The 27,342-nt window shown below is 43.2% G+C and overlaps 1 protein-coding gene across 15 annotated transcripts in view; it reads left to right on the top strand.

The window, feature by feature from the left end:
• shank2b (SH3 and multiple ankyrin repeat domains 2b) overlaps window positions 1-27,342 on the top strand; it is a 1,183,051-nt gene that overhangs the window by 190,424 nt on the left and 965,285 nt on the right. For 6 of the 15 annotated variants that reach the window (XM_069902317.1, XM_069902314.1, XM_069902301.1 and 3 more), the window contains exon 1: window positions 4,101-4,298. The exons of 8 other annotated variants lie outside the window; for them this stretch is intronic. In XM_069902317.1, the coding sequence (XP_069758418.1) occupies window positions 4,216-4,298 (83 nt within the window). In that variant the 5' untranslated portion in view covers window positions 4,101-4,215. Of the gene's footprint in view, window positions 1-4,100; window positions 4,299-27,342 lie in introns of those variants that run through there. One more of the 15 variants, XM_069902265.1, reaches the window with a different exon arrangement.

Here is a 27,342-nt window from a genome sequence, read left to right as displayed (position 1 = left end):
AAAGTACAAGATTGCATCAGAGAGTCAGAGAATGTTTATGGAAGGCCATTCAACCATCATAAAAATGCCAGTCAATAAACAGTATCCCAGTGCAATCCCACCTTCCAGCATGAGGCCTGTCATTCTCCAGGTCAGAGCTCTTCAATTATCCCTGTGTAAACTATTAATGTAGTCAATCAATTGAGCAACTAGAGAGAGGACACAAATTAAAAGAATATAGAAGCTGCAGAATGAGAGGATCAAGAGGGACAGGGCACAGAAAAAGGACATAAATTTGTAAAAGTTTAGGATGGGCCAAATGCAGTCAAATGGGATATCCTTGGTCGGCATGGGCAAGTTGGACTGAAGGGCCTGTTTCCCTGCTGTAGAACTTTCTGACCAGAGGGCATCACTTACAGTTGTGAGGGGAAGTTTTTTCACACAAGATCCAGGAGAAATGTTGGAAGCAGATGTGACAGGCAATGTTTAAGAGGCATTGAGATGGATACATGAACAGGCAGGGAATTGAGAGACCTCAGGCACATGGGGCAGATTAAATGGGCATCATGGTCAGTATGAATGTGGACAGAAGGATGGATCAGAGGCCCTTCTCACCACATGACTATCTTCTCTGTTCTATCTTTGATGTTTTTACAAAAATTTTTAAAAATTAGACATTCAGCATGGTAATGGGCCCTTCTGGCCCATGAGCTCATGCTGTCCTCTATGGTTTGAAGTGTGTGAGGAAACCAGAGCACCCAGAGGAAATCCACACAGACAGGAGAGTGTACAAGTTCCTCCCAGACAGCGTCAGATTCAAATGCGGGTCCCTGACCCTGTAATAGCATTACATTAACCACAACACTAACTGTGCAGCCTATGCTGTTCTCTTTGGCTTGGCTTCGCGGACGAAGATTTATGGAGGGGGTAAAAAGTCCACGTCAGCTGCAGGCTCGTTTGTGGCTGACAAGTCCGATGCGGGACAGGCAGACATGATTGCAGCGGTTGCAAGGGAAAATTGGTTGGTTGGGGTTGGGTGTTGGGTTTTTCCTCCTTTGCCTTTTATCAGTGAGGTGGGCTCTGCGGTCTTCTTCAAAGGAGGTTGCTGCCCGCCAAACTGTGAGGCGCCAAGATGCACGGTTTGAGGCGTTATCAGCCCACTGGCGGTGGTCAATGTGGCAGGCACCAAGAGATTTCTTTAGGCAGTCCTTGTACCTTTTCTTTGGTGCACCTCTGTCACGGTGGCCAGTAGAGAGCTCGCCATATAACACGATCTTGGGAAGGCGATGGTCCTCCATTCTGGAGACGTGACCCATCCAGCGCAGCTGGATCTTCAGCAGCGTGGACTCGATGCTGTCGACCTCTGCCATCTCGAGTACTTCGACGTTAGGGGTGTAAGCGCTCCAATGGATGTTGAGGATGGAGCGGAGACAACGCTGGTGGAAGCGTTCTAGGAGCCGTAGGTGGTGCCGGTAGATGACCCATGATTCGGAGCCGAACAGGAGTGTGGGTATGACAACGGCTCTGTATACGCTTATCTTTGTGAGGTTTTTCAGTTGGTTGTTTTTCCAGACTCCTTTCTTATCCAGTTACATATATCACTTTCTTAATCTATCACTTAGCACCCATCCTTTTTCTCCCTCAGAGGAGGTGAAGGGATGGTGAATATTTCAGATCTGGACCATCCACTAGGACTGAGAGTGTTATGGGCAGAGAGCTAGTTCCACCTGGCCGTCACCGCCTTCCACCCTCACCTGGTTCTACCTATTTCCCTCTGTCTCAGCCCAACTGATGGTCACCACTGAAATGTTCAGTACCCCTTTGCCTCCACAGATGCTAGGAGTAAAACACAAGACTCTGAAGACACTGTGGTTGAAGTAAAAACATGATGCAGGAGAAACTCAGCTGGTCAAACAGTGTCTTTCATTATGCAAAGATACAGATACAGAACCAACGTTTCAGGTTTGAGACCTTCCTCAAAGAATGGACAAAATGTGGGCAGGTGCCTGAACAAAACGGTGGAAGGGGGAGAGAGACAGGGGGAAGAGCACAGTCCCACAGGTAGGAGGTAATAGGTGGATAAGGGAGGGAGGGCACTGCAGCAAACAGGGGGGCAGGGGTCTCTGTGAATGGAGAGGGAAGGGGGTGGAGAGCTGGAGGAAAGAAATCCAAGTGATGGGGAAGAGAGGGAGAACGGGAAGTAGCAGAAACCGGAGAAGTTGATGTTAATGCCATCAGGTTGCAGATTGCCAAGATGGAAGACATCGACTTCTCTGGTTTCTGCTTGCCTTGCAGAGTCCCTATTTTGAACTTGTGGAACTCCCAAGCACAGAAAGCTGTTGAAGACAGTTTATTCGATATATTCAAAAGCTGCTTTATTGGTTAAAGGAACCGAGGAGTGTGGAGAGAAATCAGAGATGGGGAACTAAGGTCACATGATCCTGTGATTGGATTGAATGGTAGAGCAGATTCTAGAGACTGGATGGCCTTCTCCTGGACATATTTTCTATGATTCTGATTCTAAAATGGCTTAAAGAAGAACAATTTAATTTCACTGACTTCCAGGACTTTTGAGCACCCTTACTTTTGCACTTTATTGATTTATTTTCTCTCTGTACTGCACAGTTTGTTTAGATTTCTTTATTTGTTTACATGTACACACATCTTCCTAAGGATAGTAATTCTGCCTGGCCTGCAGGATAAAGAATCTCAGGGTTGTAGGTGATGTTACATATGCACTCTGACAATAAATCTGAACTTTGGACCAATCAAAATTTGTGATAGGCACTGATATGGAAACTTTCTCAAAGGGGTAATGAGCAAACACAAGTGTCAGAGATAAACTGTGTGAAAATTCGAGCAAAAGTGACCTGCATGATGGAAGTTGCACCCAACGGAGCACTTGATGTGTTGCAGGGGGAATTGCCAGGCTTAAACAAAAGCAGTTCCACGGATCACACAAAATGGCACGCATCTAAATTCCTGCTGCCACATCCTTGTCCTGTGGAGGTGAAAAAGTTGTTGTTCGGAACAAGTTCTGCCAGTCAAACAGAAGTGTTGTTGAGGGGGGAACTGTTTGATCCTCTGTTTGTGGAAGAGGTGGAGGGCTCTCCCAATGTGGGATGGGGGTATGGATGGCACAGGATGAGCTGGTTGAGGAACAGGGAATTGAAAGCTGAAAGTAGCTGCAAGTAGAATGAAACTGACACAGGGGAGCAAAGAAGGCGTCAAAGTTGGGAGATACACTCCTGCACGGCTTTCCGTTTCGTTCTCAATGCTTTTGACCTTGGTTGAAGTCTGAACTTCTTCTAGCCCTTGACCTTTCTCTTTTCCTGATGATAGTTTTCATCTTCTCTGTGTAAAGAGAGGATGAAATGGCAGAGTTGGAACTAGAGTAAAAGTAAAAATGCTGGAGAAACAGCCAAGGTGAAGATACAGCCAACTGTTCAGGCTTAAGCCCTTTACACGGTGTGAGCAAAATATAGGTGCCCAGACAATATGAAAGGAGGAGGGGCAGGGAGAGAAGCACAGCCCCACAACCAGGAGGTGGATAAGGGAGGGAGGGCACAGCAGCGAACAGGGGGAGGGGAGATGGTTCTGTGAATGGAGAGGGAAGGATGTGGGAGGGAGGGAGAACGGGGAGTGGTCTAGTAGAAATAGGAAAAATCAATGTTTATGCCATCCGGTTGGAGAGTGGCCAGATGTATTATTAGGTCTTGCTCCGGATTCACTTAACATGCCTGAGAAAATGTTGTGGTTGAAGCTACAGTGATGACATTGTTGCAGGATCAAATTTCAGGGGAATCACAGAATGGTTTCAATGCAGCTGGAGGGCACAATGAACTGCCAAGTCCAGGGACGTTCTGCAAAAACATTGTACTCTTCCTCTTGGCCCCTTTTCCCAAAACCCTGAGCATCATTTCACCGATTTATGTAGCTCCCTTTACAATTCACTAACGAAATGTTGCCTCCATCGCTAATCTGGCCAAGCACTCCAAACCCTAAAAAGTCGCTGCACAAAAAATCCTGCTGCTTGACAAGAGGATGGAACTTCATCATGGGTTGTGGAGTTTTTCTATTATTGGTTTGGTTACCATGGCAATAATGTCAACAAACTCCAACCCTAATCGACATGCAGGATTTGTTTTGCACTGATCCCACACCCTCTTAGGATGTTACCTGCTCAAGAGCTATTGTGGGCAGGTTCTCACATGTGAAACAGTGTTGTCAGAACTCATGGAAGCTGAAAAGCAGTACCAAAATATCAAGAGGAGGAGTTTCTTCTTCCCGTTCGGATATTGGAGATTTCTGAGCTTTTGGTAAGTGAGATTCCACAATGTTCATGCACAGAATGGTTTGTTTCTCTCGATGTCTCCAACCTCACCCCCACCCCCCATTAGTTTTTTGGAAGTACATTGAGCTTGCACCTGTTTGGTTGAATTTAATTCAATGTAAATTGAGATGGGGTTAATATTTGTCAGTAATAGCTTGTCCACAGAAAGACATTTTCCTGACCGATCGCAAAGCAGGGTATTTGGAATGACGGTGCTTTTCATCGCGGTCGAAGAAGGCTGAACATCAGATTTTAAAGAAAACCTTGGTCAACTGGTGATCAGCCAGTGGTAGCCCTGGGGGCAGGGGGTGAGAGAGGAAATGAGGAAGAACTCTTTCACTCACTGAAGCTGCATGGTTGGAACTCAGGGTTGGAGGCAGAAGCTCCTCAGCACATTGTAAAATTGGAGACCTGCAGATGCTGAAATCTGCAGCAACAATCTGCTGAGAGTATTGTGGAACTCAGTCTGCTGAGCAGCTGCTGTGGGAAGAGGACCGCCAACCCTTCAGGCCGGAACCCTCCATCGTTATGAAGGTTAGAGCCCAAAGTGTTGACAATTAGCACAGTACAGGCCCATCAGCCCATGATGTGGTACTGACCTATGTAAATTCACTCCACTGCAATCTTATACTTTCCCACCTTACACCCATAATCTATTATTTTTACATCCATGTGGCCATCTAAGAGTCTTTAGGAATGTTCCTATTGTACCAGCCTCCACCTCCATCCCCAGCAATGCCTTCCAGGCACCCAGGCACCTCCCCTAAACTTTTCTCCACTTACCTTGAACAGATGTCCTCTGGTATTTACAATATTCTTATTATCACATGCATCAAAAATACAGTGATGGAGGTTTTGCGAGCTGACCAGCAGACATCTTATATTTAGTACAACAAGTAAAACAAAATGCAGAGGTACAGAGAGAGATAAGCTGGTATGGATCGAAGGCAACATAATTTTACATAAAGTGGATGGATGATTTCCCCACATTACAACAGTATATCAACAACTCGTGGTTGTAAGTGACATAGAGGCCAGTGAACCAGTGCTCCGACCACAACAATTTTATGTTGTAACATACACCCTTCACACTTTGACTTAATGTAACACTACACCCTGAAAGTTTCTGTTATTATTGCATGACCTGCTGTATTTAATCATGAGTTAACTTGCCTGGATAGTACACAAAACAAAGAATTTCCTGGGATATGTGATCATAAATAATTCAATTTAGTGCTGAGGGAGTGTCACTGTGGAAGGGGCAGTGCTGAAGGAGTGTCACTGAGGGAGGGACGGTACTGAGGGAGTGTCACTGTGGGAGGAGCGGTGCTGAGGGAGTGTTACTGTGGGAGGGACAGTGCTGAGGGAGTGCTCTTCTCTGTGAGTGGGACAGAGCACACATTCTGAGAGGGGGTGTACTGTGGCTTAGGCCTGGATTAACCATTAGCAAAATAAGGACATGCTTAGGGCATCCAGGGAAGGGGCATCATGGAGATTTTTCCAGTGCAGTATTTACCATGGTGCAGCTGAACTAGGGCCCCACAATAAATGGAAAAAGCATATATATTTAATATTTAATATGTTATATTTAATATCTTTGTGGAGTCCGGCCAAGAAGAAAATTGAATTTTTAATCTATTATTTCACATTCAGCACTTATTGAGTTGTTAGAGCACGTCCTTGCCCATAATCCAACGTCTCATTTAACACAAGGCCAGGTAAAACACTCTGTAACTACTTTGATTGATGCTCTTCTACCTGGATGCCATAGATTGTGAAGAGACTCAAAAATCTCCCACCATCTAGCTGCCAGCAGAAAAGGCCTAGGTCTTACTTTGGAAAAATCACAGACTAGCTTTTCACCCGATTCATTCAGGGTCACATTTTAAAGATGGAGACCAGAGTTGCTCCGGCGATACCAGATGAGATCGGGATGTGCCGTTCACAAGTCATGGTGGTGAAATTGATGGCAGGAGTTATATGTAAGGTGTGAGCAGAATAGCTGCCTTAAGCAAGTTGGATGGGATCCACTAAGGTATCCTTCACTTCACAGGCAATCTGGTCTGGAAGACACTCAACAAGTAAACCGTACTTCATCTTCTGACTCGTTCCATTGAGAGCAGAGAAATGTGTTTCGAGGATGATGAACATGCTAGTGGATTATTAATAAAAAGGGGAGGACCTCCCCAACAGCTCCTGTAAGGGGTTTATCATCATCATTATCTGTTTTAAATTAGAAAGATGCTGTCAACTCATGGGGTCACCATTTGTAATGGCACTGATTTCCCACAACTTATCAACAAATAGAGAATACACTCTCACGTTTCTTGCAGCGCACCATGAAGCCGACTTCCTTTATTATTCATCAGCCACAACATTGCATTCTTCAACTCCCCAAACACCACCCCGCTAAACCCCTCTGACCTCCTCATTAGTTCACTGCCACACGGGTGACCCTGACGTTCTCACTCTCCTCCTCTTGCATCGGAGACTTTTTCCCCATATACTGATGTGACCACAATAACTTTTGTGCAGGAGCTTGTGGTAAAAAACACAGGGAACAGTGAGCCAAAAAAGCCTTGAGCATTTAAGAATGGAATTCAAAAAGCCTTGCTCCAAAGTTGGTCTGACCCCCAGATTTTCCCTCATCTTTCTGGCATGTCAGTTAGAAGCTTATTTCAGACAGTGCGATTCTTTGTTTCCAGCACAGCAGGGCAGCCTAGGACTGATTGATGATTTCATTTAATCTCAGGAGTTGTTAGATATGTTATTGATTAATCTTTTACTTCTGGTACTTCAGGTAAAGAAAGGATTAGTAGCATTGTTTAACGCACTCTCATCGTGTTGGCTCACAAACCAACCATTAAAGAAAATATTTATCACAGATGAAAAAGGACTTTGAACACTAGAAATTTTTTTAAAAATTTGAGAGAAATTTACAAAAATTGTAGAGTCACTGAGAGGTACTGCTCAGAAACAGGCCCTTTGGCCCATCGAGTCTGAGTTTAAAGTTCAGATTTGTTTGTCAGAGTACATAGTTGACATCAAAGGCAACACAGAGGTTCTTTGCCCTGCGACTCAGGCAGAATTTCTACTTATTGGAATTACAAAAATGGTACTTATGAAAAGATGTGTCCGTTATGTGAGATTTAAATCAGGTTTGGTGGGTTCACAGAGAGGCGAGTCCAGACACAGGCTCACAAACAAAGGATGATCTTTATTTACACATGGAGAAATTGTAACAGCGAAGACACAAAACAACATTTAATTATAAAATTATATAGATAGTCACATTGGACACAGCGATCTCCAATACCATACTCTCTCTATTACACACGTGCAGTAATATTTGGTAACTAATGCACTCTTACAAGACAGGGTCTTAAATACACACTCCTGATTCTCTGTACCAACAGGATCAAACTCATTGCTAAGTATTCCCACACAATACTACGGTCCCACTCTAAGTGTAGTGCACACTTTACCAACGACTCCTCCAGCGATGTCCACAGTTTGTGACTTGGCTTTGCGGAACGTTCATAGTCAGGACCAAGAAACAAAGAGGATGAGCTGCTACATGTGGTGGGCTTTTATAGTGCAGTAAGCTGGGGAGTCCGGCCCAGGTAGTCACTAGGTCAGGAGTGCACCTGTGGGGCAGAGTCCAACCTTGAATGGCAGGTGATGCGACCTCCGACTAAGTTCTAGTCGGCAAGGTCACATGATCCTCTACAATCTACACTACGTATGTACACAAAATATTTAGGTTAATGAAAATGAGTTTATTGTCATATACATTGTCCAATGTACGTGCACACCAAAACTGTGTGTACGTACACACAGGTACTTTGTTTAAAAAAAACAACTAAAGCAACAGCACAGAAACAGGCCCTTCAGCACATCTAGTTAATGCTGAACTACTCTTCTGCCTTGACCCATTGACCTTCACCCAGACCATAGCCTTCCATACCACTTCCATCCATGCACCTGTCTGAATTGTTCTCAAATGTCCAAGCTGCCTACATAGCAGCACGTTTCACACTCTCTGCCTAAAGTCCCCCTAAACATCTCACCTGTCACCCTGAAACCATGAACCCATGAGGCATTCACAAAATAGATAGATAATAAATATTCACAATTAAAATTAATCGTCACATATATCGAAGTACAGTGAAAGGGTTTGGGTGCTGTCCAGCAAGTCTATCCTGACAAATGATCTTTGATCGGAAACATTAACACAAGAACAGCAATCTTCCTTGATGGACATCAGTATGCCAACGGGATAAGTATCATGAGTACAGACAACAGAAAATTATGACTCTATTCCAGACCATAATAATTAGGTAGGACATAGTGTGGATAAAACCACCTCTGCTTTATGGATAGCCACATTTCCAGTTTCAGGTTTAAATCTCATAAATGTATGCTAAATGGATTATTTCTCCTTTTGTTTGTAACTTCTGTTATCTATACATATCAATTCTCTCCAGTGTGCAATAAGAATCTATTTGGCTTACATTGAACAAATCTGAATAAAATTTTACTGCCTTTCTTCTAAAACATTCATCTTTCTGTCCCATACCCCAAGTTGCTTCATTACTGCAAATGGCCCGTAAAACTTGTTTTGCTTTGACTTCAATTTTTCAACATTGTTTTGCCTTAACTTACTGCATTGCTTGTCAGAACTGGCTTTGCAGGAATTCATTTTGTCAAGATAAGAACCTAAGGAACATGAACTGGCCATTCATTTCCTGGACCCTCCTCTGGCACCATCACTTCATCTATTTTATTCATACAACCCTGAAGTCTCCCAGTTCCCGCCAGGTCCCCAAAGTATCTGTTGCTCTCAATCCTCGACCCTTCTGCTGCACAATCGGAATTCGGCTGTACAGTCTGCAGACATTAGAAAGTTTTCTTCTCTGTCCTCAATCGCTGAATCCTTATCTGGAGATATGCCCCACATTCTGAACCCTCAATTCAGAGGAAGCTGCCCATTGCCCTCTACACAAGCAAACCCACACAACTAAAAGGAGAATTAGATCCAGATTCAAGGGCAGTTTCCCCCCTACACTATTAGACAATTGAAGAAACCTCACACTAGTTAAATAGTTTGCCCTGACTCAGTTTGAATTGACCTCTCACTGTAATATAAGGAGTAGAATAAGAAAGTGAGCAGGTACCTTGATGAAGGGCTGAAGCTTGAAATGTTGGTTACATATCTTTATACTTGTCCTACATATGTATTGTTCTCTGAATGTGTGTTACATCTGGCTGCATTTCTGCATGTTTTGCATGGAGAAAAGGAGAATGATGTTTCATCAGTGTGGGTAGATGACAATAAACTTGACTTTATCTTTGCTGCACAAAGAACACTGCTTGACCTACTGAGTTTTTCCAGCATTGTGTTTTTCCCCTGTAATGTGTTTTATTCTCTATACTTCAGAATGGACTTCTCTCTCCCTGTAATACATGTTATTCTGCTACACTTAAGCAGGGATAGACTTGCTGGACAGCAGTCAAAACAGTCTTTTCACAGTACCTTGGCTTAGGTGACAATAAGTATGAACCTTGATTGATTTTCTTTCCCCAAAAGGCCAATGAGTACTTGTCATTGCTAGTCAATGTTACATCAGACCAGTAAATTCAATAAGTGAATCTCTGCATTGGAATCTCACACCCAACTGTCAATTTTTTTTTGCAAGTTGGTAGAAGAATGGACACTGAAGAAATTCATCTGAGATTACAACAGAATCTAAATCAAATGGGGAAGTAGTCCAGGGAGTGGCAGATAGAATTTACCTTGGACCAGTGGGAGGTTTTGCATTTTATTGAATTGAACACAGTAAATGGCAGGGCTCTCAAGAGTGTTGCAGAACAGAAAGACCCAGGGACATAGTTTCTTGAAAGTGGTGTCGCAGGGTGATGAAAAAGACGTTTGACATGTTCCCCTTCATCAGTCAGGGCAACGAGTATAAGAGTTGATGTGTCATGTTACAACTGTACAAGATGTTGGAGAGACAACACTTGGAGTAATGTGTGCAGTCTGGTCACCCAACCATAGGAAATAATTAATTAAGCAGGAAGGAATGTAGAAAAGATTCATGAGGATGTTACTAGGACAGGCGTGAAGTAGAGAAGTCTGCAGACACTGTGATTGTCGCGAAAACACACAGAAATGCTGGAGGAACTCAGCTGGTTGTAGCGTCCAGAGGATATAAAAAAAGAAAATCGATGTTTTAGGCCTGAGCCCTTCTTCAAGGTATCAAGGTACTTTCCTAAACCATCAAAAGCTGAGGGGGACCAATAAAGGCTTATAAAGCCACAAGTGGCATAGATAAGTAAATAGCCATCTTTTCCTCAGGCGAGAGCCTAGATTTAAAGTGAGAGAAAAAAATTTCAGATTTATTGTCGGTGTACATAAATGACATCACATACAGCATTGAGATTCTTTTTCCTGTGGGTGAGGCAGAATTAACACGTTTTTGTAGTGCAATAAAAACTTTGCACAGCGTACACATGTAAACAAATAAAGAACTGTTAACAAATTACAAATGTAAAAGAACTGACTGCCCAATAGAGAGATAATTAAAAAATTCAATGAAGTGCACAAGTAAGAGTCCTTAAATGAGTCCCTGATTGAGTTTGTTGTTGAGGAATCTGATGATGGAGGGGGAGCAGCTGTTCCTGAACCTGGTGGTGTGAGTCTTGTGGCACCAATACCTCTTTCCTGATGGCAGCAGTGAGAACAGAGCATGTGCTGGGTGGTGAGGATCCTTGATGATTGCTGCTGCTCTCTGATGGCAGCTTTCCCTGTAGATGTTCTCAATAGTGGGGAATGAAGGTTTTTCCTGTGATGTCCTGCGCCATATCCACTACTTTTTGAAGGGCTTTACGCTCAGGGGTATTGGTGTCCCTATACCAGACCATGATGCAGCCTGTCAGCACACTTTCCAGCACATCTCTATAGAAATTTGTCAGGGTTTCTGGTGTCATACCAAACCTTTGGAAACTTCTGAGGTAATAGAGGCACTGACGTGCTTTCTTCACAATGCCATTAGTGTGTTGGTCCAGAAAAGATCTTCCGAGATAGTGACTCCCAAGAATTTAAATTTGCTCACCCTCTCCACCTCTGATCCCCCAATGAAAACTGGATTGTACATCTCTGGTTTTACCTTCCTGATGTCCACAATCAGCTCCTTGGTTTAGGTAACAATGAGTGTGAGGTTGTTGTTGAGAAAACATTTCTTTGTGTGCCTTTCAAAAGATGCACCGCACTCTGTCCCCATCTTGCAAAAAGAGAAAGGAAAGGAAGGAAGGAAAGTTCCTTCAGAGATGATGGATGGTTGATGAATGCCACTCCTCCAATGTGGTCCTTAAAGACCAAATATTTTTATTTCTCCTTTTGTTGAATGTTAAGGATTGCTTCAGAGACCATCACAAGGGAAGGTTATTCAATGGATGGTGATTAGCATTCGTACTATCCCTCATTCATCCTGTTAGAACTGCTCTGCTATTCTGTCAGATTATAACTGATACTAAACCATGTTCCCAGTTAATAACCAACAACAATCACTCATGGAAATTTTAGTTGGTTCCAGATTGGTAGCCTTTTGAGTGCAAGACCTACAGGCTTTCTCTACTTTTTTATGAAGAGAGCATTCTGATTTAATTATTATTTGATATCATTCTCATTTTGACAATAATCCCCTTAAATATGGATTCTCCACAAGAGGCAATAATTTCTCCTGTACCTTTAATGCAGAGAATTATTTAATCTAATCACCACTAAACCTTTCGAACTGAAAGGAATAAAGAGATCTCTAAGAGATCGGATGTACAATTATTTGGATAGCCATGGACTGATTAGGGTTAGTCAACATGACTTTGTGCATGGCAGGTCATGTTTAGCCAATCTTTTAGAGTTTTTCGAGGAGGTTACCAGCAAAAGAAAGGCTGTGGAGGTTTTCTACATGGACTTTAGTAAGGCCTTTCACAAGGTTCCACATAGGAGGTTAATCAGGAAGGTTAAGTAGTGAACTGGATTTGACAATGGCTGGTCGGGAGAAGCCAGAATAGTGATGGATGATGCTTCTCAGACTGGAGCCCTGTGACGAGTGGTGTGCCTCAGGGATCGGTGCTGGCATCATTGTTGTTTGTCATCTATATCAGTGATTTGGATGATAAGGTGGTAAATTGGATCAGCAAGTTTGTAGATTACACTAAGATTGGAGATGATGTGGACAGTGAAGAAGGTTTTCAAAGCTTGCAGAAAAATGGCGGATAAAATTTAATGCAGGCAAGTGTGAGGTGTTGCATTTTGGAAGGACAAACCAAGATAGGACATACACAGTAAGTGGTAGGGCATTGAGGGGTGCGGTAGAACAGAGTGATCTAGGAATACACATACAGAATTCCCTGAAAGTGGCATCACAGGTGGACAGTTATAAAAAGAGCTTTTGGCATAATGGTCTTCATAAAAAAAAAATATTGAGTACAGGAGTTGAAATGTTATGCTAATGATGAATAAGAGATTGGTGAGGCCAAATTTGGAGTATTGTGTACAGTTTTGGCCACTTAACTACAGGATAAGATAGAAAGAGTGCAGGGAAGATTCACTAGGATGTTGCCTGGACTTCAGGAACTGAGTTACAGGGAAAGGTTAAACAGGTTAGAACTTTATTCCCTGGAGCGTAGAAGAATAGGGGGAGATTTGATAGAGGTATTTAAAATTATGAGGATATGGACAGAGTAAATGAAGATAGGCTTTTTCCACTGAGGGTAGGTGAGATACAAACCAGAGGACATAGGTTAAGGGTGAAAGGGGAAAAGTTTAGAGGGAACATGAGGGAAAACTTCTTCACACAGAGAGTGGTGGGAGTGTGGAACAAGCTGTCAGAGTGTTGAAAAATTACAGCTTAATCAGCATATAAGCTCCATGTCTAAAACTTTCCCAGAGTTTGCAGCCCTCAATGTACGTAGCATGGAAAACAGCAAAGAGTTCATCGCTTGACATTTTATAGCTGTGATCTTCCTGTGCATTCCCTAATTTGGTTTGCGTAGTTTGACATTTCAATAGCAGCAAGCTATATCTGGCATTTAAAACTGATCACAATCATTTTCAGAGCAGATGTTTCTCTGGGTGGCTTTTATCCTCCCCTCCCCCCCCCCCCCCCCCCCCCCCCCACCCATTAATAGCTCCAGACAGCAGGGGTGGGAGAGGGGGAACCAACCCTCCCAGGTCATTAGTGGGGAATTCTCTTCATATCCAAATAACTCTTGACTACTCTTCATCAGGAAATAATAACAATGAACAACAAAGATTTTCCTTCTTGAATGCTTTTGGGTGTATTTTATGGATTTTGGGCTGCTGATCTTGAAAACTACCTTAAAATTTTCCTACCACATATTTTTTTTGACATATAACCTGTTTTTGTGATTTCTTGTCATAGTTTAAGTCTACATTGCTCACAAAATGAGTGAACTGTTTTGGCCAGTCCAAGCATGCCTGAGCATTCACTCAGTGCAGGTGCTATGCAGATATTGTCTTCGGCCTGGACATGCTTAGTCAGGCATTTAAAGATGTTGTTGAGGATTTTCTTGGCAACTACAGAGCACCAAACTACATCCAGCTGATTGACAACCTGCTTCAAGCCTCCAAAACCACAAAGTGTAGCAGGTCATTGATTCATACATACCTAAAATGAATTGAATTAGTCCAGCAGTGATCTAGAGAATCGAATTAAGATTTGTTTCTGAATCTCCCCTGGCAAGGAAATGAATGTCAGCCATAGAATGTTACACTTAGCAACAGATCGCAGCACTGATGATGAGATTGAGAGGGAGGGAGGGAGGGGGAGAGAGAGGAGAGAGAAGGCATGAGTGGGAGAGTGACACACATGATACTTAGGAGGGAGAAACAGGGAGGGAGGGGTGTAGGGAGAGGGGGGGCATGAGTGGGAGGCTAACACATGCATGGTGCCTAAGAGAGAGAAATGGGAAGCGAGTTGTGTAGATAGAGAGCGAGACTATAAAAGGCTGATGATTCATTTTGTTAGAAATAGAAGTACCTTTAAAGAAATTGCTCCAGACAAATATTGAGAACAAAGAACATTTATTACAGGCAGCAATGCAAAGTTGAATACACACATACACTGGGGCTCACCCAACTTTTATACAGTAAATTTCAGCATCAGAATACCCTCCCCCTTACATTCTTCTGCCCCCTGGATGGGTTTGGCAGAGGCAATCTTTCCTGCCTACGTGCAGTTTCAGTATACTTGGAGGACCAGGGGGTATCCTGTCGGTGTCTTCTTATTCCCATTGTCCTTATTCACATCCTAGCCCTTGTCCCCATTCACACCTTCCCGACTCTCAGGGCTACAGTCCCTTCATCTGCAGGGTTCGTTAATCTTGTCTAGGGTTTACTAGTTAAATATGCATACTTGAAAAATCTGTTGTATGGCTTACTAATTATATATGTATAACTTGCTAATACTGTCTAAGGTCTTCTAATTATTTATGCAAGCCTTGCTAATTCTATCTGGGGCTTGGCGACCCTTATCTCATTCAGACTAACTCTACTTCTATTCTCAATTGTCTGTCCTTCTCTCCTTCATTCAGTGAACTTGCTGGTGTAGGAGATTCTTATCTGACTCAGACAGTGTCAGCTTCCTGCCTTCTAATATCCATGTCTCATGTTGTTTGCACTGGCTTCATTCATTTACTTATGTATCAGTTTTATTTTCTTCATTTCTTCATGTTCATATTGCAATGTCAGTTTTTCTCATCTCTCACAATTTTAAACTTGGCCATGTTATCAGTTTAAGGGATGTGATGGAGGTCAGGTGTAGAAGGAGAGAGGCAAGTTGCCAAGAGTGAATCGGAAGAAACTGCAAAATTAGTGAGGGGCACTGTCGTGCAAAACGAAGCTTGGAAAGGCAGTACCTTGTTGAATTGTGGTAAATCTGGAGTGGAATTGGGAAGGTGTTGGAGAAAAGCAGAATCCTGGTCAAAAGTTGGCATCAATGAGTTAAAAGTCAAACCACATCAATTCAATGGAGAAAATGGCCACGTCATCAATTCCACTGTTCTCTGCTGAAATGTTAAGTCTCATTACACACAGATTAATGAGTTAGCAGGCTTTTACTTTTATTAATGTCATGCCCCTGAAAGGTCAGCTCAGTGTTTTCATTTTAGGCAGAACAGGTTCCCTATCTGATACGTAGAGTTGGAGTAACGGTGTAGGCACTGGAGTTCTGCTGGATATTGAAATTAAAACCTGGTTCTTTCAAAAGTTCCTGAAATAAATTACTATTAGTGCTGGTTCCACAAAGTGGTTAACATGTTATAAAAAAAAACCTGTCCAGTTTATTTGGCAAAAAACTGACTGTCCTTACTTTGTGAAACCCCAAAGTCTGCAAGTGCTATGATTGTGGTAAAAACACAAAAATGCTGGAGGAACTCAGCAGGCAAGGATCTCCCAATGATAACCTGGCTCAGTTCCGTGTCCCATTAATGTCTGTCCATGGTCTCGTCCACTGCCAGACTGAGACCACCCATAAATTAAGGAACATATTCCATCTGGGCAGCCTCCAACCAGATGAAATTAATATTGACCTCTGGTTTCTGTTAGCCCCCACCCCTGCCTCCTGTCTCTCCCCTTCCCCTATCCTTATGTCTCCTTCCCTCTAGCTCTGTCGCTCTCTCTCTCTCTCTCCCTTCTCTCTGTCTCCTTTTCTCTACCTTTGCATTTCCCTCAATCAATGCCTACCCATCTTCTGCCCCCTATCCATGCCCAGTTATGGTTTTTTGCCTGTTGGTCTGTGCTCACCCCCCTACCTTTTCTTCACTCCTACCCTGGCTTTTTTTTAATGAGGCACCTGCCTGCTTTTTGCAAAAATTCACCCAGTGCCCCTTACAGTACGAGAGAAAGAGAAGCAAAAGAGAGTTCCTTCAGAGTCACTGAGTGTCTGTGGATTTGCCTCAAGTGCCCTCCCAGCCTCTAAAACTGCATAGTCCTGTTCGATCCATCAGCAATCCAAGCTCCAGATACAAGCCTCCAACACGATCAGGAAGTCCTTAGTGCCTCAGGTCCTTAGTGAAACTCTTCTTGTCCTCAACACCCTTGCAAATCCTGGTTCTGATACCTGGTTCCCATGAGCCGGTTTCCAGCAGCCCATGTGGTTCCCCTGACTTCAAGACACCCGCAATCTGTGCAGGTCCTTCAGCTTCTGAGCCCTTTGCTCTTCAGCCGCCGTGGTCAGCGTCTCAGGCACTGCTGTCTTGGGCACAGACTCACGATTGCAGGATTTTAGTTTAAAAACACCTTTGGCTCCTTTAATGTCTGTAATGCAGTGTAAAGCCTGTATAAAGCTGCCAGCATTAGAGCGGGGTGGTTGCGCTCTTCACGGCAGTTCTCTGCTCTCCCGAGTCCACACCAATTGTAGCCCTGCAATTAGAGTAGCTCCGGCAGTGCTGCCATCTTTTTTTCCAGCACAATTTTTTTTCTTGTCCTTCTGCTGACCCTCTGAGTCTGTGCAGAAGTTACCTTTTAGCTTTATGTTCATGGAGGCACACAGCAAAGAACAGGCTTGTCAGCCCAACTTGTCCAACGCCAACGCCAAGTTGGTGTTCTGGATGAGTCCCATTTGCCTGTATTAAGTCCATATCCGAATCCACTTCTCTCCGTAAGTCTGTCCAAATGTCTTTGGATATTTTTACTGTGCCTGTTCTACAGTTACCTCTGGCAGCTCATTCATACCCTGCAGGAAAAACGTTGCCTCTTAGATCCTTCTGAAACCTTTCACCTCTCACTTTAATCCTATGTCCCCTGTTTCCAGCATCTATAGTCTCTTGTGTCTCTGCTTGTATTTACTGGGATGTATTAATCAGATTGTATTAATGATCTAGAAATTAAATCAAACTCCACCTCAGCAGCTGAGAATGTTTGATTTAGGTAGTTACAGAAAAAATAAGTAAATTGAACAAAGTCAGTAATGGTGAACATGAGAGTTGTAGATTGTTCCACAAAACCTTCTGGATCACCAACATCCTTTATGAAATGGCATCTACACACATGGCCTGCAGTGATTCATGAACATAATTTCCTTTGTTTTGTAAAAATGGAGCTAAAATACCAATTCACAGTTGTTCAGGGCAACCCAGTTAGCACAGCAGTTTACACAACACTATTACAGCGCCAGCAAGCTGGGTTTGAATCCAGTGCTGTCTGTAAGGAGTTTCCCCATGACCACATAGGTTTTCTCCCAAGTTTCAAAGATGTACAAGGTTGGTAGGTTGAATGGGTATGCGGGTGTATTTGGATGGCATGGGCTCATGGGCCAGATGGGCCTGTTAGTGTGCTGTATCTCTAAATTAAAAATTAAATTGGGGTGTAAAGAATGTATCTAAAAAATGATCCTGAGGAGTGAAGGGCTGAGAAAGGGTATTTATTCCCAACCAGGCTCAGGGGCTCCTTGTGTTTTGCTGTGCTCTACCTCCTGGCTCTGGGTATCCACACTAACACTTTTGTCGAGCTCATCTGGACTGACATGCCACTTGCATTGCAAGTGTAAAGCTTCCTCGCATGTTAGCGTGGTCCAGCAACTCCAAATGAAGAAATCACAGTGCTTCTCTGTCAATTAAACATGCTTGAAGGCCACCACTCTGCCACATGGCAATCACAGCAAGATGGTGCAGTGCAACGATGAATGGTAGCATAATGTAGACATACCGGGCTAACATCCAAAGACTTGTGTTATTGAGTTTTAATGCCACAATGGCAGCTGGGGAATTTAAAATTAATTAATTAAATAAAATTGGAATTTAAATACTAATATTATAATGGTGAATTCAAACTACCAGAATGTCATTTAAAAAAAAACCATCTGGTTCAATAAGAGAAGGAAATCTGCTCAGGAAGCTATTAAAAGAAGCTTGGATCAGTGCTTGCAAAAAGTATTCTTTGGCTTGGCTTCGCGGACGAAGATTTATGGAGGGGGTAAAAAGTCCACGTCAGCTGCAGGCTCGTTTGTGGCTGACAAGTCCGATGCGGGACAGGCAGACACGATTGCAGCGGTTGCAAGGGAAAATTGGTTGGTTGGGGTTGGGTGTTGGGTTTTTCCTCCTTTGCCTTTTGTCAGTGAGGTGGGCTCTGCGGTCTTCTTCAAAGGAGGTTGCTGCCCGCCAAACTGTGAGGCGCCAAGATGCACGGTTTGAGGCGTTATCAGCCCACTGGCGGTGGTCAATGTGGCAGGCACCAAGAGATTTCTTTAGGCAGTCCTTGTACCTTTTCTTTGGTGCACCTCTGTCACGGTGGCCAGTGGAGAGCTCGCCATATAACACGATCTTGGGAAGGCGATGGTCCTCCATTCTGGAGACGTGACCCATCCAGCGCAGCTGGATCTTCAGCAGCGTGGACTCGATGCTGTCGACCTCTGCCATCTCGAGTACTTCGACGTTAGGGGTGTAAGCGCTCCAATGGATGTTGAGGATGGAGCGGAGACAACGCTGGTGGAAGCGTTCTAGGAGCCGTAGGTGGTGCCGGTAGAGGACCCATGATTCGGAGCCGAACAGGAGTGTGGGTATGACAACGGCTCTGTATACGCTTATCTTTGTGAGGTTTTTCAGTTGGTTGTTTTTCCAGACTCTTTTGTGTAGTCTTCCAAAGGCGCTATTTGCCTTGGCGAGTCTGTTGTCTATCTCATTGTCGATCCTTGCATCTGATGAAATGGTGCAGCCGAGATAGGTAAACTGGTTGACCGTTTTGAGTTTTGTGTGCCCGATGGAGATGTGGGGGGGCTGGTAGTCATGGTGGGGAGCTGGCTGATTGCAAAAAGTATAGTCTGCAGGCAAAGGGACTGTTCCTCCTGTTGCATAGAAAGCCTCACACAAGTGTCTTGTCCGTTCACCCAGTCCCCTGAGATGTCATGGAGAAATCCTCCAGCAGATCGTAATGGGGCCAGTTGCAACACACAGAATGCTGGAGGAACTCAGCGGTCAGGCAGCATGCTTAGAAGAGACAGGCAACGGTTCGAGGTGTAACCCTTCATCAGGAATAGCAGGGGCAGAAACCCAAATAAAAGGATAAGGGTGGGAAGGAGGAGCATGGGCTTGTTCATCTTCTATGGATGCTACCTGACCCACTGAGTTCCACTGGCAGCTTTCGTGTTGTCCCGGTTTTCCAGCATCTGTTGATTGCAATGGGCCTGTTGATGTGAAGTGCTCCATGGTCAAAACAAGGGGTGAATGGATTGCTGAGGGTGCCCTACAAAGAGACCAAACAGGCTGAGTTGCATCCTCTGCCATGAAAATGTTACCATCTCACAAATGCTATATCTTCTGTTTGGCTGGTGCTATTAGGAAGCCGTGGGTCTGTCAGGACAAGGTGAAAATACAGTGGCCAAGAAAGTGTGGCAGTGCCTCTTCTTCTCCAGAAGCCTGAGGAAATCAAGCATGTCACTTGCATCCTTTAACAACTGCTGCAAAAACACGACTGAAAGCATCCTGTCAGGGTACATTACCACGTGGTACAGGAAATACTCTTCCCAAGACTGCAAGACACAAGACACTGCAGAGGGTTGTGGATTCAAGCCCCCTCCCCCACTTCTCTCCCCTCCATTATAACTCCCACTGCCTCAGAAAGCAGCCAACATATTAAAGGATTCATCCCACTCTGCCTAACTCTGTTCACCCACTCCCATTAGAAAGAATGAAATCACACACCACCAGATTCAAGAACAGTTTCCTTCCTGCTGTAATCAGACTCAAAGTAGGAAAATTAAGATGCTTTTGCTCTGAACCAACCAAATCCAAATTAGAATCAGAATCAGGTTTATTGCCATGAACATGTGTCATGAAATTCATTGTATTGTGGCAGCATAATGGTGCAGAACAAGACACAAAATTACAATAAAGTTACAAGTAAGTCAGTACAACATTTTAAAAAACAAATAGTTCAAAAAGAGAAAACGTGAGTTACTATCAATAGGTTCACTGTCCATTCAGGAATCTAATGGCAGAGGGGAAGAAGCTGTTTTCATACCATTGGGTGCTTGTCTTCAGCTTCCTGTATATCCTTCCTGATGGTAGCAGTGAGAGGAGGACATGATCTGGTTGTGGGGGGGGGGGGGGGGGGGGAGGGGGGGCAGGGTGAGGGTCCTTGAGACACCTCCTCTTAAAGATGGGGCTGGCTGTTTACAACCCTTTATAACCTATTCCTGTGCATTGGCTCCTCCACACCAGACTGTGATGTAACCAGTCCGAATGCTCTCCATGGTACACCTGTAGACATTTGCAACAATCTTTGGTGATGTACCAAATCTCCTCAAACTCCCCACAAAGTGTAGCCGCTGGCGAGCCTTCTTCATGATGGCATTGACAAGATGACCCCAGGACGGATCTTCAGAGATGTTGACAACCAAGAATCTGAAGTTTCTTATCCTCTCCACTGCTGACCTCTCAATGAGGAATGGTTTGTGTTCTCCCGACTTTCCCTTCCTCAAGTCCACAATCAATTCCTTGATTTTACTGATGCTGATCTCTTTCTGTAACTCTGTTCTGTGATTGCCTAGTTGTTCTCCATATGAGTTGCCTCCTAGTCTGCTCACAAAGCAGCCACCATCACCTATTGACAATAGGCTTGAATTTCAATGTGGATATCCAAGGAAAAGGGGGATGTGTCTTAGTTAATAGAAGTGCCTTAGATGTTTGATAGTAGAGTTTTGGAGGACACGAAGAATAAAATATCAGAAAATTAAAACCCATAACTTGATTATACAGAAGATCGACTGCTTTGAATGGCAGAAACAAGCTAATAGCATCCATGGTGGGAATGGCTACACTGGACACAGGGCCGTCCAATCTGTTTGATTTACTATTACATTCGTCAGCAGGTCTTTGCAAGCTGAGAAAACCTGGGGGAGTTTTATTCCATCATAGTGACTTTAACTTAGAAATGAAATAAAACACAAATATCAGGAATGGTGTGTTGTCTTATGAGAGAAGTTTAGATGGATGGGGCTTGTATCTACTGAAGTTTAGAAGAATGAGGTGGCTTAATTGAGTCCTTCAGGGTTATGACATGGTGGATGTGAAGATGTGAAGATTATCTTTATGGGATAATCTAGAATCGAGTCCCAGTTAAAAATACAGGGTCTCCTACTGAAGGGGCATTCTTTTTTCTCAGATATGAGTCGTTGGAACTCTCTTCCTCAAAAGGCAGTGGAAGCAGGGAACTTAGGAGGTAAAGATATATCACTGACATTTTGGGCCTGAGCCCATCTTCAGCGTATGAGTTAAAAGCAGGCAGGCACCTGAATTAAAAGGCTGGGGAAAAGGAAAAATGGGCTAGAGGAGGAGCATTGACCAACAGACAGAAAGTGATGATTGAACATTATCCACGGTGAGAATTGATAAGGGGATGGAGTAGCTCTGTGGAGGCAGAACAAGTTTGGCCAATTTATACTTTATTATATCTATCCTCTCTATATTGTCTTGTAAATTACATGGAACAGCACAGGAACAGGCCCTTCAATCCCAATGTGTCTGACCGACCATTACACCAATCTAACTCATCCCATCTGCCAGAATATTTTCTGTATCACTCTGTTCCTTGACCATTTATATTTGTTTAAGTATCTCATTGCTGTTCAGTTTGCTTCTACCAGATCCCTTGACACTCCTTCCAGGAACCTTCCACTCTGTATATTTAATTTTTTTTTACCTTGCATATCTAGAGAAACACAAAAGCTTCAAATCTGGAATCTTGAGGAAGCAAAGAATTGCTGGAGGAACCTCAGCACCTCAGTCAGCGTCAATGGGTAGGAATGGTCAGTCAATGTTACGGATGTGGAAGCTTTATCAAGGCTAATATAGAAAAGGTGAAATTACACCTGTAAAGGGGGAATGAAACTGGAGAAGGGGTCCAGAGGTTATAGGAAAAGGACAGAAGATGTGAGAGGTGGAAAAACAGGGAAGGGGAAAACCATTAGGAAGGGGGTTAAGAAAAAAAAGTTAGAGGGAAAAAAATGAACAAATACAAGAATAGGTCAAGAAGATATAGAAACAGTGGAACCAGATAAAGTCAGGGTTTAGCTAAAATTAGAGAAGTTATTTTATGTTTAAGGCTGTCCAGGAGGAATATGTCACAATACCTGTATGGTCACAGCTACTCAACATCAGTGGTGCATTTGACCAGGGCAGACTTAGTAGGGTGTGTGAGGGAACCTTCCCAAAGGGATAGAAAGCGTGCTAGAGAAACTTAGCAGATCACACAGCATCAATAGAAAATAGAAGGGTAATCAACATCTCAGACCTGGGAATAGTGGGTACCCTTTACTTCCTATGGACCTGTTAAATTTCTCCGGCATGTTCGTGTGTTGCACTCGACCCCAGAATCTCAGACTTTCTTGTTAAACTCTTGCCCCAGAGGGAGGTTTGAGAGAAATTGGCATGGGACAGGAGAGAATGATTGACTTCAAGGAAGAGAGTGATGGGTCTGCATCTGGAGGTGGGGTTTGGAGGAAGGTGTGATAAAGGTTTGGAAGCACGGCATGTTTGCTATCATGGAAATTATATTTTTTTCCTCTCTGTTGCTTTGAAACTTCACAGTTATAGCATTAAAAAGGCATTTTGACAAATATATTGATAGGAAGGGTTTAGAGGGAAGTGAGCCAAAAGCAGGCAAATGGGATTAGATCAGTTCAAAAACATGGATGGAGTGGAGGATTTGGGTTGAACTTCTTGCTTTTGTGCTGTATAATTGATGGCAATAAAACTATTACATGAACACATTAGAAGTCCGAAAATCTGGACTAGATTTTTGGATTTTCCAGATTCTCGGGTAGCATTTTTATAATTCAAATTTAAGGAGGGAAAAAGAAGAGATGAAGGGCTAAATTTTGATAGTTTATTCATTAGCAAATACAGCACGCTTCGTTGATCAAAACAAGCAGTTTAAAAGAAAATTAAAGTCATCAAGTGTGGTCGCTTGTTGTCGCTCTGCACCTGTGACACTTAAACATGCACTCACTCATACAAAAGCCTGCTAAATTTTAAAGGTTTGAGAGCTTTTGAAGGCTGGATTCTCAGATGGTCCGGATTTCTGGCATCCAGATTTTTGAACTTCCACTGTTCATCATTTAGGAGCAGAAATAGGCCATTCAGCCCCCTGAGACTGTTCTACCATTTAAAAAGCACGACTAATCCATTAGTTCAGGTGTGATCTCACCAATGTGCTGCCCACCTTTCTGATTAATTTTCCCAGCAATAAGATTCTCGTTGCTCTCCTAATTACTCTCTGGGTTTCCAGATGAGCCATTTGTGAATCATGATTCCAGATCTCTTGAATCTCTCACCTTCCAGTTCATATTCATCTTTCCTTACTTTTCCTACACAATGGACAATTTCCCAATTTCTAACCTGGAGACTGGAGCCTTTGGAATCTGGAGCTGAACACAATCTGCTGGAGAATCTCAGTATGCCATGCAGCATCAATGGGAGAAAAAGAATGCTTGACATTTCGGGACGGATGAATGATTCGACCAACAGAGTTCCTCCAGAAGACTGTTTAACTTCCTATTTGCTAAGTTTATTTGTCACATTGTACCTCATCCAGTGAGAAGAGTTCATCTGCAGATAGTCTCATAGGTTATCTCTAACATTCATGCAGCAGAATTAACCAAGTGTAAAGTTGCAATGAGAAGATCAGTGAGCTTCGGGCAAGGGTAGAATGGCTGCACTTCTATGGGGTTCATTCAAGAACTTTCTGGCTGTGGGGAATAAGCCTGTTGGTGGGTGGTTGAACCATCTCCCCAAAGGGGGGAGGGAGAAGAGAGTGTGTCCAGGGTGTGATGTGTCCTTCAATGAGTTGGCTGCCATTCTGAGGCTGAAGGAGATGTAGATGGAGTCCATGAAGGGGAGGCAGGTTGGGTGAATTTGACTGGACACACTATACTCTGCTCCCACATTGTACTCCATCTGCAGGAGCTTTGCCCACTCATGAAACCTACGTAAATCCCACTTTATCCAGGGTATGCCCTCTTCACAACATAGTTTCCTACCAATCTTCATATCATCAATAGATTAAGAAATTGTTCTTCAGCCTCTTCTCCTGTTATTTAAAATCAGGTAAAGTTATATTACCGAGGTTTTGTGCCTGAGCCCTTCCTCAAGGTATGACCCTTTATTTTTCAATCATACCTTGACTAAAGGCTCAAGGCCGAAACATTGGTGATTGAACGTTACCTCCTATGGATGCTGCGAGACCGGCTGAGTTCCTCCAGTATTTCTTTATAATCAATAGTTCTGCTGGAACACAACAGTTGTGTCCCTAAGAAACCTCACATTACAGAAAATCATGTGATAAAAAGACGAGATTGGAGGCTCGAGCCTTTCAGACTCGCAATCACCAAATTAGTTTTCTTGCAGGATTTTCAATAATATGTACAGTTTTAATAAATATGTCTTTACTTTGTTACTGCAAGCTAAAACTCTGAATGCAAATTAAAAAACCCGCAGAGAGTTGTGAACACACCTCAAACCATCATGTTAATCAGCCTCCCCTCCATTGACTCTATCTTCACTTTCCGCTGCCTTGGGAAAATAGCCAACATTTATTTTGAGGCACAGTGCAATAACAAGTCCTTCCTTCCAGTTCATGAGCCAAGAACCACACCCATGGACCAATCAACCTTCCACCCCCACGCCCCTGGAGGAAACCCACGTGAAGATGGGGAGATCCTTACAGATCGCGGCAGATGCTTACTCAGGTTGCTGGTTCTGTAATAGTGTTGTGCTAACTATCCGTGCTGTGTAACTTGCATTTTAAAAATTCTACAAGGATGCCTCATCATCTGCGGACTGTTTGTTCCCTCAAATGAACTGAAAAGATGGTTTCCTGTGATTTTCAACAAAGCATCTTGGACGTTATTAATCCCTCAACCTCGTATCACAGGAATCCAAGATTAACTGATGCTGACAGCACTCCTTCTCTTTGGACCAAGTTGTGTGATGTATTACTGTATCTCCATCACCACAGCATGAATTTAATCACAAGCTCTGTTACAGTATTCAGGTTGCACATTTGTTTTGAGAGCTTTTTAATGCAAGATTTCATACCTCTCACAATATTCGTTTGATTTTTTTTTTGTTTTGCATGTTAAACTGATACCTCCATGAGGTTATTATTGTGGTTGCCAGGACGATTGCTATGGGCAATATGGATGATATATTTTCCAACAAAGTGAATGGGAGATCACCAATGCAAGATACTGTGGGCTTTCAAATTCAATTGCTGACAAGTGAGCATAATCTGTTCAGATAACAGTCTCCTCTCCAATATTGTAACAGGTTTAACCAATCCCAAGCAGTAGTTCCTTCTCTCTTGCTCCTTAGTCTAGTTTCAGTGGTCCAATTGTGCTGGTGTGTCAACAGGTTAAAGGTAGAATGTGGAGATGGGAACATAATCTAGACAGTTTCGTCTTTAGAATATCGATAAACTGAGGAGGTCAGATAAAAATAGATGATTCCATAGTACAAACATCTAATCTTTATTGAGTGGTTATATGGATTTTCTTGAATCCTTACATCCCACCAACAAAGCAGAGACAATTTACTCAAATAAAGTATGGGGCACGAAGTGTGCTTTCCACTCATGAGGTAAAGGTACTTTGTGACATGAATCAGAATCATGAACATGTGTCACAAAACTTGCTGTTTGTAGTAGTAATATTGTGCATTACAGATGCAAAATTGCAGTTTCCTAAATACGATATATAAAAATAAATAATTAGTGCAAATAAAGAGAAAAGTAAAGTGAGATAGTGTCTGTGATTCATTGTCTGTCCAGAAATCAGATGGCGAAAGGGAATAAATTGATTTTGTACCACTGGGTGCTCATCTTCAGGCTCCTGGACCTCCTTCCTGATGGTCGCAGTGAGAAAAGGGTATGGCGTGGGTGGTGAAGGTTCTTGAGGATAGAGGCTGCTTTGTTGAGGCACCACCTCTTAAAGATCTCCTCAATGGAGTGAAGACTATTGCCCATGATGGTGCTGGATGAGTTTACAACCCTCGGTAGCCTGTTCCTGCTTGTGCATTGGCACCTCCACACCAGGCAGTGATGCCATCAGTCAGAATGATGTCCATGATACACCTGTAGACATTTGCAAGAGTCTTTGGAGACCAACCAAATCTCCTGAAACTCCTCACAAAGTAGAGCTCGTCAGGTTTAAAGAAATTTCTTACACAGCTTAGAAAAGTAAGTTCTTAAAAACAATTCTAATTTTGCCTTCCTGGGTGCTAACTTCCTAAATGTTAACAGATTCTTATATCCATTCAGGAACAAGAAAGGCACCAAAGTCTGATGATGAATAGAGGGTCTAACTGATTTTCCTCTGGACCTTTCTTAGAGGAGTTTCCCTTTTAAAACAAGAACAGTTCTGGGCATTCACAGGTGAAGGCCAAAAGTACATTCCCGAATCTCGAAGTCACACGGGTAGGAAAGAAACACAAGCTATCTGGAGTTGGAGAGTTTGATGTCGTAACGTGTCCAAATGGATGATGTTCCTCAAGCCTGCACTGGGGCTTATTGTAACCATGCAGGAGGCCACAGACAGAAAGGTCAGAAAGTGACATGGCAGCAGAAACCCAGGGTCAGTCACTCCTGTGAGCTGAATGCCCTTCATAATGATTCACTTGCACTTCTAACCTGGCTTTACTTTGGTGTTGACAATGTGGCCTCCTTTTGGAGAAACCAAACTTAAATCAGGGGATTGCCTTGTGGAGAATCTGCACTGGGATTGCACCCATGACATTCTGATTCTACCCAGAAATATTACTACTGTATGAAGTGTACATACTGTAAACGTGGGGAGAGAAAGGTGGGGAGGTCTGCAATGTTAGACTTGCTTTGCACTGAAGGGAGAGAGCTTTATTCTTCACCTCATCCATTCTTCATTGACAGAATGCTTGATGACATTAAAAGTAAGGAAATATTTTGTCTCCCAGGTGTATCTTGAGTGAGAACCCAAATTAAT

The sequence above is a fragment of the Narcine bancroftii genome, chromosome 1, assembly GCF_036971445.1.
Source record: "Narcine bancroftii isolate sNarBan1 chromosome 1, sNarBan1.hap1, whole genome shotgun sequence".
Classification (NCBI taxonomy): Eukaryota; Metazoa; Chordata; class Chondrichthyes; order Torpediniformes; family Narcinidae; genus Narcine; species Narcine bancroftii.
This window is presented reverse-complemented; position numbering and strand designations above follow the sequence as displayed.